The sequence below is a fragment of the Anopheles coluzzii genome, chromosome 2, assembly GCF_943734685.1.
Source record: "Anopheles coluzzii chromosome 2, AcolN3, whole genome shotgun sequence".
NCBI classification, from domain to species: Eukaryota; Metazoa; Arthropoda; class Insecta; order Diptera; family Culicidae; genus Anopheles; species Anopheles coluzzii.
This window is the reverse complement of record NC_064670.1, coordinates 68,436,497-68,452,524: the sequence shown is the minus strand read 5'-3', so window position 1 is coordinate 68,452,524 and position 16,028 is coordinate 68,436,497. Positions and strand designations below refer to the sequence as shown.

At 41.2% G+C, this 16,028-nt stretch overlaps 1 protein-coding gene across 2 annotated transcripts in view; it reads right to left on the bottom strand.

Annotated features, from left to right (window-relative positions):
- Positions 1–3,052: 3,052 nt before the first annotated feature.
- The window catches only part of LOC120947793 (WW domain-containing adapter protein with coiled-coil homolog), a 43,145-nt gene continuing 30,169 nt past the window's right edge, over positions 3,053–16,028 (bottom strand). For both annotated transcript variants that reach the window (XM_040363515.2, XM_040363516.2), the window contains exon 11: positions 3,053–3,325. In XM_040363515.2, the coding sequence (XP_040219449.2) occupies positions 3,244–3,325 (82 nt within the window). In that variant the 3' untranslated portion in view covers positions 3,053–3,243. The remainder of the gene's footprint in view (positions 3,326–16,028) is intronic.

The following is a 16,028-nucleotide window of genomic DNA, read 5'->3' as shown; positions in this document are numbered from 1 at the left end:
ACCTACCGAACTCGTAGCACCCACGGGTCAGAGTTGCATATGCTTTGCTGAAACCACTGAATCAAAAATACAACCCTGAGCGCTCCGGGTCGCATGTGGAAGGCTCCGACCCGATAGGTTCTGGTCGACCCACCCATCACTAGCTTTTACAGCTTTACATATCAGTTGAAACAATCCACCAAGTTATTCAAAAGTTATTTGTTTTTTGTTATTTATTAATTAAAATTCAACGGACCGCAAGTGGCCCACTTTAAGCGAATTCGCTTACATTCATTACATGAAAGTCACGATTCGGTCATCGATTTGTCACGTTTAGCCTTAAATAAAATAATTAACACGTAGAAGGTCACAAGGCACGAATACAATTTAACAACGCAGTGCGCGACATGTCAGGTTGATGACGAACACACATGACATTAAACTTACGGCACATACGAATAAACGGATCAGAGGAGCCAAAGCGAGTACGGCGATCCTTCACGTCGAGTAGCGATCTATTGGGTGTACAACTTAAAAACCGGATTTTTTTTGCGAAATTTTATGCTTTATTGTGGAAAAATCTTGCAATATATTTTATTCAAAGTATTGCCGGTCAGAAGCTATAACATTTTCTCATCTTTCAGGCAATTTATTAATTCCATCCCAAAAAAAAAATGCGCCGGCTTAAAAACGAATCTATCGCATTTCGGATGCCTTGTTCTGAAGCGAAGAGTATTCCGGTGAGGGCGTTTTGCATCGAGCGAAATAAATGAAAGTCAGACGGAGCAAGGTCCGGACATAAGGCGGGTGGGTCAAAACTTCCCATCCACTATTATCCATAGTTTTTCACAGGTCTTGCAACATGCGGCCGAGCGTTGTTGTGATGGATAAATTATGGCCTCGTGTCTGGTCGCATATTCCCGGCGTTTTTCGTAATGGCACGCTTCAAACGTATTAATTGTGTTCGGTACAGGTAACCTGTGATTGACCCGATTTCAACAACTCATAATGTAACGGCCCCTTCTGATCCCACCAAATACATAGCATACCTTGGCGCCATGGATATTTGGCTTCGTCGTTGGTTTGGTTGGCCGGGCTTCACGTATAGGATAAAGGATTCATTGTCATAAAGGATTCATTTTTCATCCCCAGTCACGATCCGATGCAAAAATGATTTATTCTTATGGCGCTTAAGCAGCATTTCAGACATACAGAAGCGCCGTTCAACGTCTCAAGGCTTTAACTCATAGGGGACTAATTTACCTTGCTTCTGAATGTATCTGGTTGCTTTCAAACGTTTCGAAATGGCTTGCTGAGTCACTCCCAATGATTTACCAAGTTCGTCTTATATTTGACACGAATCCTCATCGAGAAGCGTCTCCAATTCTTCGTCTTCAAACTTTTTTGGTTGTCTTGGGCATTCTTTGTCTTTGATGTCGCCACTTTTGAAGCGTTCAAACCATACAAAACACTGAGTTTTCGCTAAAGCATCGTCGCCATAAACTTCTACAAGCAAACGATAACTTTCCGTAGCAATTTTCTTTGCAAAACAATGACCCAACAGAACCTCCCGTAAATGCTGTCTTTTTCTCCAATTTTCAAAGTTATTCATCGTGAAAAATAATAATGATGCACACAACACAAAATTGTTTTGTTGACTGATTTTGATAGCTGTCAAATGTACCTTTAAAATGACATATATATAAAGTTCGAGCATTCACCATATTTGTTACTACGGACATCTAGCGTCAAATTCCGGTTATTACGTTGTATACCCAATAGCTCGGAGGGATCTCGGCGTGACATATAAGTTGAGCTTCGAAAGAAGCGAAAAACAAACAGCCTCTGAGTATTGCAGTTCCGTTGCTTCAATGTCTAGATGCCAAGCAACGCACGGCGTCCCTCTTAGTCCAGTTGGACACTCCAGAAGCGCAAAGCGAACCGCGTGAATTTGCGCTGGATAGACTCTAAATACTACCGAAGCGATTCCAGCACTGACCGCACCAAATCGCAGGTGTGTCTTGATGCAGACCGGGTCAGTGATGACACGTGCAATTTTTTTAGTAAGCCTATCAATTGGTTTCCCTTAGCGACAACGTGCTCTAGCTGGTCGTGGAAGCTCAACTTTTCGTCAAGGAGCACTCCTAGATCCCTGACACAGCTTTTGCGCCCAATGGTAAATCCATTAAACGCATAATCATACACTAAGGGGCACCGCTTTCTCGCAAACGTAACGACAACACACTTCTCGACGCACAATTCTACCATTCAAAGGAAGGCACTTAGAGTGACTTGAAGGCGGAGTTGGTCTGACCGGTCACGGATAGGCAGAAACAGTTTCACGTCGTCCGCATACAGTAGGTGACTGTCAGGAGGGGGCAACCGAGTTACGTCATTCAGGAAAATGACGAACAGCAGCGGTCCAAGGCTACTCCCCTGCAGCACTCCCGAAGAAGCATCGATACGGCGCGACACATGGGGTCCCATCTTCACCCAGTATGTGCGACCGGCAAGATAGGAACGCATCTAGGTCAGCAGCTGCACGGGCAGGTCAAGCGTTTGGAGCTTTGCAAGCAGCAAGGCGTGCGGAACGCTGTCGAAGGCCACCTTGATGTCCGTGTAGACTGCGTCGATCTGCGAGCCAGATTGGTGGTGATTGAACGCTGAGGGACAAATCCATGTTGAGATGCGCTAATGCAGTTTGAGGCAGCTGCGAGGAGTGGTTCGTACACCAGGAGCTCGAAAACCTTAGCGCAGGCACAGAGCGATGTAATGCCACGGTAATTACATACATTTGATTTCTCCCCCTTTTTGAACACTGGAACTAGCCACGAAGTTTTCCAGCAGGCAGGATAGATACCCGGATAGATGTTCCATTATATGATTCGAAACCCAGTAAAACTCATACTTGGTCCCATAACCCGTGTTATTAGAGTATCCAAGGCGAGATCGATTCCGGACGAGCCCGGATAAAAGACGTTTGACTGTATTTACTTAGAGAAGCTGTCATAAACTAAATTCACAAACGTTATTCATCGATTTTTGGCATAATAAATATATTCTCAAAACAGCATTTGTTTTTCGTTTCTAATTGAATATGTATATTTGTGTCAACATCGGATGAACATATTCAGAATTATGAATTATGTACGCAATGTCACCTTTACATTCAAGTTCCCTTAACTTAATTACAAATTTTAATTGCATATCCACCGCTTTTACTGATGTCTCGTTACACATGTAGCATCCTATATTTTATTAATGCTAAAGATCATCTGATGACATAAATGAATTTTCCGACTTAGATTCTTCTAATCTACGAATTTGCTGACGTAGATACATTATTCTGAAATGAAAAGATATTGTTTTATATTAGTTATACATGTGAAAAGTGAAAATGTGAAAACAGTTATGTGAAAAGAAAACTAAACTAAATAATAATGCATAAATAATGTTGATGTTTAAACAAATAGGTCTTATTTTATGAGAAATGGGTTATAAGGATCGCACCGAACTGCTAGTGAGCATCGTTTATTTATTTACGATTTTGGTTCAAGTCAAATCCAATAGAGGTGAACATATAGTTTCCTCCATTGTTTTACAAATTTCAATAGCCGGCATCGCTAAAGAAGTGGGTAAAAAATAACAGTCGTTAAAAAGTGCTTGGCGTTAGCATCACGAACGCACTGAATCCATTTGCCAATTTTAACGACCAGTCGTTTTAGGCTAGGCTAGGCTAGGCCAAGCGAAAAGCGCAAGCGATACAACCCTACTCGCTAATTTCCGATAAATACCTTCTAAACCTTCGCCGGCCATTGCAAGCTTATAAGCAGTGCATTTCTTCTTATAGCTCAACAACCGTTGCCGATCAAGGCTTGTCTGTACCACTAATGGTGTTGGCTTTGAGTGACTTATGGATTACCCCCCCCTAGCAGAAAAATCAGTCCTACGTATGGCGGCACGGTTCATTCGGGGCTTGAACCCATGACGGACATGTTGTTAAGTCGTACGAGTTGACGACTGTACCACGAGACCGGTTTCATTTTAGCAGTGCATTAAGCAGTAATTAAATGCTTTTGATACAATTCTATGACAAAAATCATATTGATCCCCTAAACATTGCGAGGGTTTCAAATATTATCTTTTACAATTCTGCAATAATCTGTATGTTTTGTTAATAAATTTAATGTTGTTCAATTTATTATTCGTAGATATGATAACTCAATATATTATTTTGGATTCTTTAAAAAGATTTATTAATTTCAAGTTGTAAGTAAGCTATATTTCAGGCTGTTAAAAATATTCACGGGGTGCTATAATAAAACTGTAAATATTATAAACAAAAAACTGCTTACAGGGTTTTCGAGGATTATATAGACATGTTCAGCGAGTTGTAGTTTTGATCAGGCATATACCTGTCGGCGAGATGTAGTATTTTTTGGACGTAGAAGTTGACATGTTCGGCGATCCTGTAGTGCTATCATTTCCCCCCCATTGGACTGCAGCCACCTTGCAAATCCACCTTGAATCATCAGGTAAACAAACAGTTTCCGGTAGATTCCACCACCTGATCGCAGGCTAGTTTTGTGTGTGGATTTGTATGGAGTGTTCACATGATTTCAGCCTCCAACTGTCAAACTCTAAAAAAGCTGACTAGAATCGTGTAGTGATGGGTAATCCGGAGCGGAGTCATGGATCAACTCCGACTCCGGTGCGCATAATATGACTCCGGCTCCGGATCATAACTGAATTCGACTCCGGATCAGTCCGGATCAGTCCGGATCAGTCCGGATCAGTCCGGATCACTCCGGATCACTCCGGATCACTCCGGATCAGTTTTCGTATATTCGATGTACGACTTGAAAGTCAATGAACTCATCAAGAATTGTCTAAACGATAATTCCGGAGTGATCCGGAGTGATCCGGAGTGATCCGGAGTGATCCGGAGTGATCCGAGGTGATCCGGAGTGATCCGGAGTGATCCGGAGTGATCCGGAGTGATTCGGAGTAATCCGGACTGATCCGGACTGATCTGGACTGATCCGGACTGATCCGGACTGATCCGGACTGATCCGGACTGATCCGGACTCGGAGTCGATGAGTCCGAGGGTTTTCGCGAACGCACCCCCCCCCCCCCCCCCCCCCGCTAAACAGTCCGGAGCAACTCCGAGTCCGACTCCGAGGGGTGCCGGAGTTGGATCAATCCGACTCCGGAAAAAAATTGTATTTACCCATCACTAGAATCGTGAAGGGCCCCAATATCAGAATGTTCTGCACGAATCGTATCAAATAAATGACAAAGTGTATCAAAGTACTAAATTGAATTAAAAATACCAAGTAATCAGTTGCTCTGCAATGGGATGGGATCCGAAGTCCCTCGAGGGATAAAACAGGCTCTCCCATCCGACTCCTATTCCGACACGTCCTCGTCGTGCAGAGTGGTAACATGTGCCTCCATATTAGAGGCAAATTCTTTAATATTGAGCCGCTATAATGACGAGCTATACGAGATGCACGGCGACCTCACTGTCGTATAGTGTATAAAGCTCGCCAGGCTCCGGTGGGCTGCACATTTTATACGAATGGAAACGGACCAGCCCGTAAAGTCTTTTTAGGCCGTCCACAAGGACAGAGGAGGCGTGGTAGGCCCAAATTGAGGTGGCAAGATGGCGTGGAGGCGTCCGCCATTAAGGCCGGGAAAACGGACTGGCAGACGAAGGCGCGAGACCGTGAGCGGTTTCGGACACTCCTGAGGCAGGCCAAGACCGCAAAGCGGTTGTAGCGCCGGATAAGTAAGTAATCAGTTCCAGTTGCGTAACTGGGAAACAGACTGTATAATGCAGATTTGTTAAATTGTTTAGTGTATTCGTCAAGTTACCAGAAAGCCTCTTCAAACAAAAGTTTGCACCAGTCCTGTCAAAAAGTGACACAGTTTGTTGCCACTTGTTTCTGTTGGAAGGAGAAAGATTAACCAATAAGGACATGTAATATCAAACAATTTGTTAATAATACTGATCTGAATCAGGATCAAAATCCATCAATGAACGGTTTGTTACAAAGATGGATATTTGCACAATTTCAAATGTTTTTTCTAACTATTGATGATATTTTGTATTCTCAGCTTTGCGGCCCGAAAATCACTGAAAATTTCTATTTCTAATTTCTAATTTCACTGGCCCCCTGATGAAATGAGTTTGACACACAGCTGAGCTAGAAAATTCACTTTAGGCTCAATGTAAAGTGTACCCGTAGGATCTGGATAACCAAAGTCAAATGAATAACCTAATAAAATATATGTTACGGGTATATATTTTTCATGGATCGATTCCTATTGTGCCAAACAGTTTAAATAATTAATAATTGAATATTAATATTAACGCTTAAGTTAAAAGTATCCCTTGCTGGAAAATATCTAACAGTTTTGCATCGGGTTTACGACATAAACTGAAAATCTATCCGGGAATAGAATAGGACAAAGACATTCCTGGGTCAGGGACTCTGAACAAGAAAAACATAAAACCATGACAAAACCTAAGGCAATATAGCAACAGGGGTAACGACACGAAAAATAAAACAAAATCATGAAATTTTATCGGACATAGACACCTTCTTTTGGCATAAATAAAAAATATTATCGTGAAATGTTGTGGATTTTTTTAAATACTTAAGTGATAGGTGGTTTATATTTTATGAGCACATGGTGACACAAAAAAAGTTTAATGAAGTTAGATTAATTAGAATTTGGCGCTTCCACCTAAACCGATATGACCCTGCCGAAGTTTCAAATCGGTCCGGACATCCATGCCTGATTGGTTAGCAAATAGTCTAGCAGAAGGTATAATCAGTAGTTGACTCATGATAATGAATCATGTGGATGAGAGACTTGATCCCATATTTTATGTGAACATGTCATGATGGTGCAGTATCGATAACTAATTAGTAGTATCGATTGTAAAAGTCCAGAACAGTTTTATTAAACATCAAACACTAAGCGTTTGTAAACATGGTCAATGATAGCAGAATATTCAAACACACTGAGAATAAAACTGGACCACGATTGCTAATGGTGTAGAAACAGTCACATTTATCGATATTGTAAAAAAGACAAAAAGAGGTTGGAAACGGGCTACGAATTTGATAGAAACCTGTACCATAGTAACACGACCATATAAAGTAATTGTAAAAGGAAATTATAAGATAACATGATTGCTTATCTACATGTTTGGATGAAACCCTTTGAATGTGCCCTGTATACCAATCACAATTTAAAACATTAGTTACTGTTATATCCATTATTGTTGATTTAAGTGAAGATTATAGCGGCTTAGATTACAGCATATTATATTTAGGACCTGATCAAATAGAATTTGATAACCTACTTTTACAGATATTCCCCGATATACGCTATTACAGGGTTTTCAATGATTTACCCTGCTAGCAAAGAGAATGTAAAAGTGTGCGTCTTTCAGGAGAGGGGCATGTAGAAACAGGGGGAGACGGTAGGAAATACGCGGAATTACACGGCGACGAGAGCCTGTTTTGCTTTCTACACAGTTTTTGCACTCACACAATCACACAAGTGTGAATGTGTGCGTTCATTTTCGGCCAGCGCGCTCAGTTTGGTTTTCTCGCAGTGGCATGCTGATGTCGGTGGCTCACACTAGTGCAGCGAGTGTTCCTCGTGCGTTCCCTTTCTTGCTACCACACAAAATCGTCAGTACAGTTCAAGTCTTCGCAGTGTGAGGCCGCGTGCATTTTAGCCTAAGTCCCGGGCGCCCGATGTAATCTGAAGTGAAGTGTTGAAGTGTTATTTATTTAAATTCACATTATTACGGCTTCGGCCGTATTTTCAAGTGATGAAGTGTTGTGCGCATTGAAATAAAGTTGCGATAAACTTTCATAATTCAACATGAATATGTAAATTACGCTGCTTTATTTCAATGCTTTTTTTACAGTATCCAACATAAACAACGGGATACAGGCAGTAAGGCGGGTGCTTGAAGTGCAAAGTATGACGTTTTTTTTATTATTTTATACAAAATATATGTGTGGTTTTGTGGCGAGATCGTGGTTAGCTATGTGTGGAACTGTGCCTTTAGTTGCAATAATGTGTGAAAATATCAACAGAGTTTGCTGTGTTTAAGTTTTATTTCAATGCATGCGTTTTTATTACGCACTAAATCAAAGTGAATGAAAGCGCACAGCGCGCAACGAAATAAACGAGGGTGAGGGGGTGTCCAGCGCAACACGTAAAGTGCGGCAACAGCGCAGCGCACACCGAAAGAATCGCGCGCGAGGGGATGTTCAGCGCAGCGCGCTAAGTGCGTCAACAGCGCAGCGCAAACCAAAAGAAACGCGAGAGGGGGAACAGCTGATCCGCACATCCAGTGCAGCGCAAGAGGAAAGAAACGGGAAGGAGGGGGTTATCAGCTGTTTGTATCGCGAGAGCGCCCCGTGTAATTTGATGGCAAGCGAGAGAGCGCTGTGCGCGCTTACTCTCAATTCGGAAAAAACCACTGCCATTCGACTATGGCGGACAATACGAAGTCGACCGAGCCCTTCCTCTGTTTCTACATGCCAACCCGACAGGCAAAGAGAGCGAAATTTACAGGCGAGGGGCCCCGACAGACAAAGAGAGCGAAATTTACAGGCGAGGGGCATATAGAAACAGGGGGAAGGGGTTCGGTCGATTTTGTATTGGCCGCCATAGTCGAGCGGAAGCGATTTTTTTCCGAATTGAGAGTGAGCGCGCGCAGCGCTCTCTCGCTTGCCTTCAAATTACACGGGGCGCTCTCGCGATACAAAACAGCTGATCAGCTGATACCCCTCCCTCCCGTTTTTTTCCTCTCGCGCTGCGCTGGATGCGCGGATCAGCTGTTCTTGCTCTCTCGCGTTTCTTTCGGTTTGCGCTGCGCTGTTGCCGCACTTGCGCGCTGCGCTTAACACCCCCTCCCGCGCGTTCTTTTCGGTTTGCGCTGCGCTGTTGCCGCACTTTGCGCGTAGCGCTGGACACCCCCTCCCCCTCGTTTCTTTCGTTGCGCATTGTGCACTGTGCGCTTTCGTTCACTTTGATTTGCAGCGGAATAAAATCGCATGCATCAAAATAAAACTTAAACACATCAAACTCGTTTGATATTTTAACACTTTATTGAAACTTAAGGCACAGTTCCACACATCGCTAACCACAATCTTGCCACAAAACCACACATATTTTTTATTATAAATAATTAAAAAAATCGTCACTTCAAGCACCCGCCTTACTGCCTGTATGCTGTGTTAAGAGGCGAAAGAACTCCGCAGGAGCCAAAGCCTCTCTAAACCATACTAACAACAACAACATGCATGTTGTGTATGTTGAATACTGTAAAAAAAAAGCATAGAAATAACGCAGCATAATTTACATATTCATGTTGAATTATGAAAGATTAACGCTGCTTTATTTCAATGCGCACAACACTTCAACACTTTAAAATACGACCGAGGCCGTAATAATGTGAATTTAAATAAATAACACTTCAACACTTCACTTCAAATTACATCGAGCGCCCGGGACTTAGGCTAAAGGCTAAAACGCGCGCGGCCTCACACTGCGAAGGCTTGAACTGTACTGACGATTTTGTGTGGTAGCAAGAAAGGGAACGCACGAGGAACACTCGCTGCACTAGTGCGAGCGAGACACCGACACCAGCAAGCCGCTGCGAGAAAACCAAACTGAGCGCGCAGGCTGAAAGTGAACGCACACATTCACATATGTGTGATTGTGTGAGTGCAAAAACTGTGTAGAAAGCAAAACACGCTCCCGCCTCCGAGCAATTCCGCATATTTCCAGCCGTCTCCCCCTGCTTCTACATGCCCCTCGCATGAAAGACGCACTCTTTTACAATCTCTTTGCTAGTAGGGAATCACCTGTAAATTTCGCTTTCTTTGCCTGTCGGGTACTGACATGTTCAGCGCATTGAATCATTCGAGCATATAATTGACATGTTCGGCACGCTATTGACATGTTCGGATGAATGTGTTGACATGTTCTTAGGCTAAAAACGCATAGTATGTTGTGATAAATTTAAGATAAGTTTAAATCAAGATCAAACAAAAGTTATTTTAAATATATCATTTCAAAGTTTAAATTTCGTCAAATTGACGGGTTCCGTAAATCTAGCGTTAAAAAGCACAAAAAGAAAAATTATAGGAGGGATAAAAATACACTATTTTATCAAAATACACAATATAACAAACAAAAAACGGTATGAAAAAAGAGAAAGAAAAAAAAATATCTCTTCCCGCAAAGGAAGAACATGTAAAGAAAACAACATTTATTTCCTCAAAATAAATAGTAAACACACAAACCAAACAAAACAGAATAAGTAAATAGATGAAACTGAAACACGCCAGGCCTAGCTGTTTTTTGCCAAAAGCAAAACTCAGTTAAGTAACACATCATCATCATCATCATCAACACATCAAACAACTTCTTCTTGTGCTTCTTTGTTAAGCTCTAGCATCGTCCTCCTATGATGTGATTGTCATCGTAATCAAAGGCTTGGTTATATGCTAGAGTAAGCTTGTATTTGACAGCCTGTAGCATATCTGCTATACAGAACATATTATAATACACACTATCAGCTATAGACACATTGTAACACAAACTTTAGAAGCCAAACCACACTGTTGTAACACATTCATGACACATTCAGTAAATCAGATCATACCATACACACCCGGAAGTGCTCAGACCACACCGTTCATATAAAAAACAATTGTGACACACTTATCAAAACCAACTGAAACGTACAACATAACAGTTTATGCATTATAACCCAAAGCAGGAACAGTATATGCATCAAACCCAAAACAGGAACTTATTGACAAGAACCATCGTTCTTGCCAACCAAAGACAAACGTAACTAGCTGAGTGAAAACAATAACTTTCCATCATACAACCCGGAACCAAATGTGCGAAACCCTTAACTTCTTTTGAGTATAAATAAAACCAACTCGGATCATGGCAGGTCAGATTCGTTCGGACTGTCAGGATAGGACTATGCCCATCCAACATCTATCGACTTATCATTGTAAGAGTTTAGTTATATTCCCCTACCCAAGATAAGACCTCTCTTTTCAACGTTTCCAGTAAGGGATACGCCTTCAGGGTTTCTATGATCGCCTGGACCAGCTGTGTCAAACTCATTTCATCAGAGGGCCGCAAGTACAAATTTTCAGTGATTCGCGGGCCGCAAAGTTGAGAATGGAAAATATACCCCAATATTTATGTAAAATACTTTTTTACATTTTTATTGTTAAACAAATTGACCTTTTGTACTCCTCGCTTCTTATCTGGAATCGTTTGTTATGTACAAATTCGCGATGTTATTTTTATGTGTGCTCGTTTTTATATGAGAAAAAAATTTTAATGTACTTTCAATGTTATTATTAAAATAGAACATTTTTCATTACTCGCGTTCTCTTACGGCTGTTCTGCTAGAAAATATTTGTCAAACACACTTTTTCACTGAAGTAGGAGAAGTCTAGCAGCCTGTAGTGAATCTTTTTCAAGCAATCCGAGATATCCATCACTGGATGAATAACAAAAATATTTGCTCGAAATTTTTTGACAGATCAAGAGAAAAATTGTAATAACACGTGTTTAAACATTATTTTTCTCTAATTTCCAAGTTCCAAGTGTTCTGATGGTATATTCATTTCTTATAACAAGAACCCGTATTTTACGAATAACCTTTTTTTAAATTACGATAATTTTATCTCACGAAGAGTCGTGGTGTGTGATCCCATACAGATCGGCAAATCTGTTTTTGACACTTGAAGGGAGATGATTCGCGAATTGAGGAATTGAGGATTGTGTGAGCTAATCTATTAATAAGCTTTGTATTGCAAGGCTTCGGCCTTTCGATTATTTTTATCCTTAATCTAAATCCTTTAGGCTTAAGCGTAATCATATCATTTTGATTTTGATTTTTGGGGAGGTTGGAAATTACATTAATTCGTCTTGCAGAATGTTGGGTACAAATAATTCCAACTTGGCTACAATCACTTTTATTAACATTTATGGTGACATGATTATGACAAAAAACAGAAGTGGCTCCAATCGAACATCAATGATGTAACATTCTAAGGTCGGAAAAAAATCGGAGCCGAATGAATCCTTTACTCGGCAGTCGGGGCATGGAGATTGTCAAATTCGGTGGGACAACCGATGACTCCAACGGTTCCGAATGGCTCTAAACGACTCTATTGGCTTCGGACGGCACCGAACGGAACTGTTGGTTTGGTTCGACCGGATTCGAAGTCGGAATAGCTATGATCGGAAATGGTTTTGAGCCGTGGATGCGATTCCGACAATCAATCACTAGTTGTTGCAAAGTTTCCTAGTGTATGTATCAAATTATTTTCATTCCTTTTTCGTTGGTAGTCAGTTGACGCAAATCTATTTTTCCATACAGAATGTGCAATCGAGTGTGCACAAAATTATGCTAATATTCAGAATTTAATCGAAACATAATACGACTGAGCTTGCATTCGATTCAATGATTCTTAAGGGTCTCGATTGATATGTACGTTTGTGTAGAATAAGTTTATGAGATGTTATGGGTACATTCATGTTAGTTTCGAAAAATATACCAACAAAAGGATTGTTCTTCTCTGGAAAATTTAATACACTTTGACAAATAGTAATAACAGATTTATGGTTTGCAGTGCTTTTAGCAATTCTCAAAATATTCTCGCGGGTCGCATTTAGAATCGACGCGGGCCGCATGCGGCCCCCGAGCCGCCAGTTTGACATACCTGGCCTGGACGATCAAGTGCCGAAAGTCCGCTTCGAAACAGTATCCACCTCAATTCTGTTTAATTCGGCAAGCGATGACCATCCTTAACAATGTTTGAAGGCCACCCTGGCCAACGCTTGGCGATTACTTCTTGGAATTGTTCCCAACAGGAACGAACACGTTTCAACCTTGTTGGAACATACATTGCGTCACTTTGTGCGTAACTTTGCAAAAACACTTCCTGACGCTTCAAACACCGGATTATGCCATCACGTTCAGCTTTTTTCACTTCTAACACCGCGTTGGGCTCAACGAATGCTCCTGTCTTAGGGCCCTCCCCGGAGGCTCCTCTGACCATCTTCTTGCGGAAGCTCCCCTGACCATCTTCTGACCAAACATAAATTGTCACTAATATTCAATTCAAAGGATCACCTACCCAATGGGCCAAGCAGTAAAAGAATTCAGCTAAATTTATTTAAGTTTTTTTCCAAACTAACTAGTTTATTTGGCTCGGTTACAGGGTTTGCAAGATAATTATTGAGGTATTTAATAACCTAAGGATGCGTGCAACGGATTTTTTAAAAGACAACGCAAATTCGATGTGATTTTTAATTCCAAGGGATGCATTAAGACAAAATGATTCTACATTCATGCTGCTCCTGGGACTAATCCCGAACCAATGTCGAACCTGGAATTTTCAAGAACACATTCTGGTGCTGAAACTGATTCCAATCCGTTATAGGTGTTAGAATGAACCTGACCCTGGAACTGATCCCTACCCCTTACCAGTCCTTTAACTCAGTGATCTCAAGCCTCGGTCCGCGAAAAAAAAATGATTTTTTAAAAGAAAAGCATATTGCAATACATATCGTGCAATTTTTTCCCTTATTCAAGATAAATTTTCAACAGGCGCGAGAAAATAAATAAACATTAGAGTAAGATTTAAACATATTTGTGTTTAAAAACGTTCAACTAAGTCAATACAATGTTTGCTCTAAATAGCTGCGGTCCGCGACAAATGTATTTTCAAACCCAAATGGTCCGCGATCCTAAAAAGTTGGGAGAGCACTGCTTTAACTGATACTGACACCATACCGGGTCTGAAATATATCTTGACCCTATACCGGCACTGAAATTGCTCCCGAACCCACACCAGAACTTAAATTAAAACCATAATAGTCCAGGAACTGATCCTGACCCAATGCACATCTTGCAACATATACCTTCCTGTACTGGAACTGAGCCCAAACCCATACTGGGGAACTGATTAAGATTCCATGTCAATCCTGGAACAGATCCTGACTCCGGGCCCTGATATTTACTTACTTAGTTATCTAGCGGTACAACCGCTTTGCGATCTTCGCCTGCTTCAGGAGTGTCCGAAACCGCTCACGGTCTCGCGCTATCGTCTGCCAGTCCGTTTTCCCGGCCTTAATGGCGGACTTTACGGACTGGGTCATCCGTTTCCAAAGGTACAATATGGCCAGCCCTCCGAAGCTTGGCGAGCTTGATACGCTGCAGGACAGTGAGGTCGCCTTAAGGTCTTGATACAGCTTTCTTTTATATTTCGGGACCTGAATAGTACCTGAATGTGACTCGCTCATGTAACTATGCAGTCAAGCTGTTTTCCTAAAAAAATCACCCATCCTGTCATAAAGTGATATTCAAATTTGGTTTAAAAAAACATGCTAAGAGACCACCAGGACTACATACACTTTGATTCTGGATTCCATCACATGATCTAATCAATGCACCTTTGGATAAATGTAAACACCACCTTGTTTCGCCATTTTTCGAGCAAATACTCGAATCTAATTCTAGCTTTGAGGCTAAAATAATCGAGACTGAAAATAGCAGGCTAGTTTTTTGTGTGGTTTTGTATGGAGTGTTTACATAATTTCAGCCTCCAACTGTCAAACTTCATACAAAAAACTGACTAGAATCGTGACGGGCCCTATGATTAGATATCTCACCACTGAAGTAATTTCTACGAGTAATTTTGAGATTCCTGCTGTTTGAATTCCTCAGTCTAGTGTATTCAGTCCAATCGTAACCTGAGTTTGATCTAATAAAATGCTGGTAAGGCTTTGTGACTTTTCCGTTTGGCATGGCTAACTTCCAAAGTATACCACCTACTAGTCTCTCTTGACAAGATTGTCTTCTCTTCAACCAAGGTGCCCATAGCTTTTTTCAATATTCATTAACAAGTCTTCAGTTTCATTAACAAGTCTGCAGCTTCGTTGAAGCTCGGTGCTTGTCCAAAACCTTGTGACACATGATTGCAAAGAGCAAATTTCGAGAACCTGTTCCGGCATTTACATTTTCGTTGAATCGTTACACAATGTTCCACGCTTATATTCAAAGCAGTTGTATCATGATCCGGTATTTTTAATAAGAGATCAATAAATCTTGTGATTAAATTGACCACAACCATAACATCTCATAACATGCACGGATTTCGAAATTTTACACCTATCAAATCCCACATTTATTTTTCCTAATATTGCCAGACATAGGTCAGACTCATCATCAATTTCCAAGACCGCAATATACTTTTTGATACTTGTAAATTTTATTTTCAAACATTCCTATGACCTTGACCCGTTTCCAGGATATTCCCTCATTTTGAAATTTTAAAAGATCTACTATATGTGAGTCAGTGTATTTTTCGCTCATCCCTACTATCATGACTCGTGACAATGGTAAATCCGTTGCGTACTTATCTCCCAAAATGTTTTCTACTTCTTTCCTGAGTTCATCTAATTTAACCTGAGTAGAACATTGAACATACACCTGACCGTCCTTACCGTTACGGAATTCTGACACCTGCTGCTTCCATGGATCCAACTCAGCGCGAAGGTTAGCTCTTGTCTTTTCACATAATTGGCCAACCTTTGGTACAACAACCAGAGTCTTATTATCCTTATTTTTGTTCGCTAAAATGGGTCCTGTAACATTGTCAGAAAACTTGGGCGTCGAATCAACATTCTCCGTGTCAAAACGATTAATAATGGTTTGAACATTACTGTTCCCACTAATCATCCGTTTTTTTTTGCTTAGTCACTGTAGCCCAACTATCATCCCTATTGTTTCTCTGGCCTTAGTATCGTCAAAGGTTGCACGCAAGGCTTCCTTTGCCTTATTTGAGCATTCTACCGCATTCAAGCTTTCACGCAATGTTTGCTCCAATTTGCGTTCCACTTGTGCGCAGAGCTCAGTTTTTAGAGTCTCGATTCCCTTTTCCAAGGCACTCGATATCTATACACT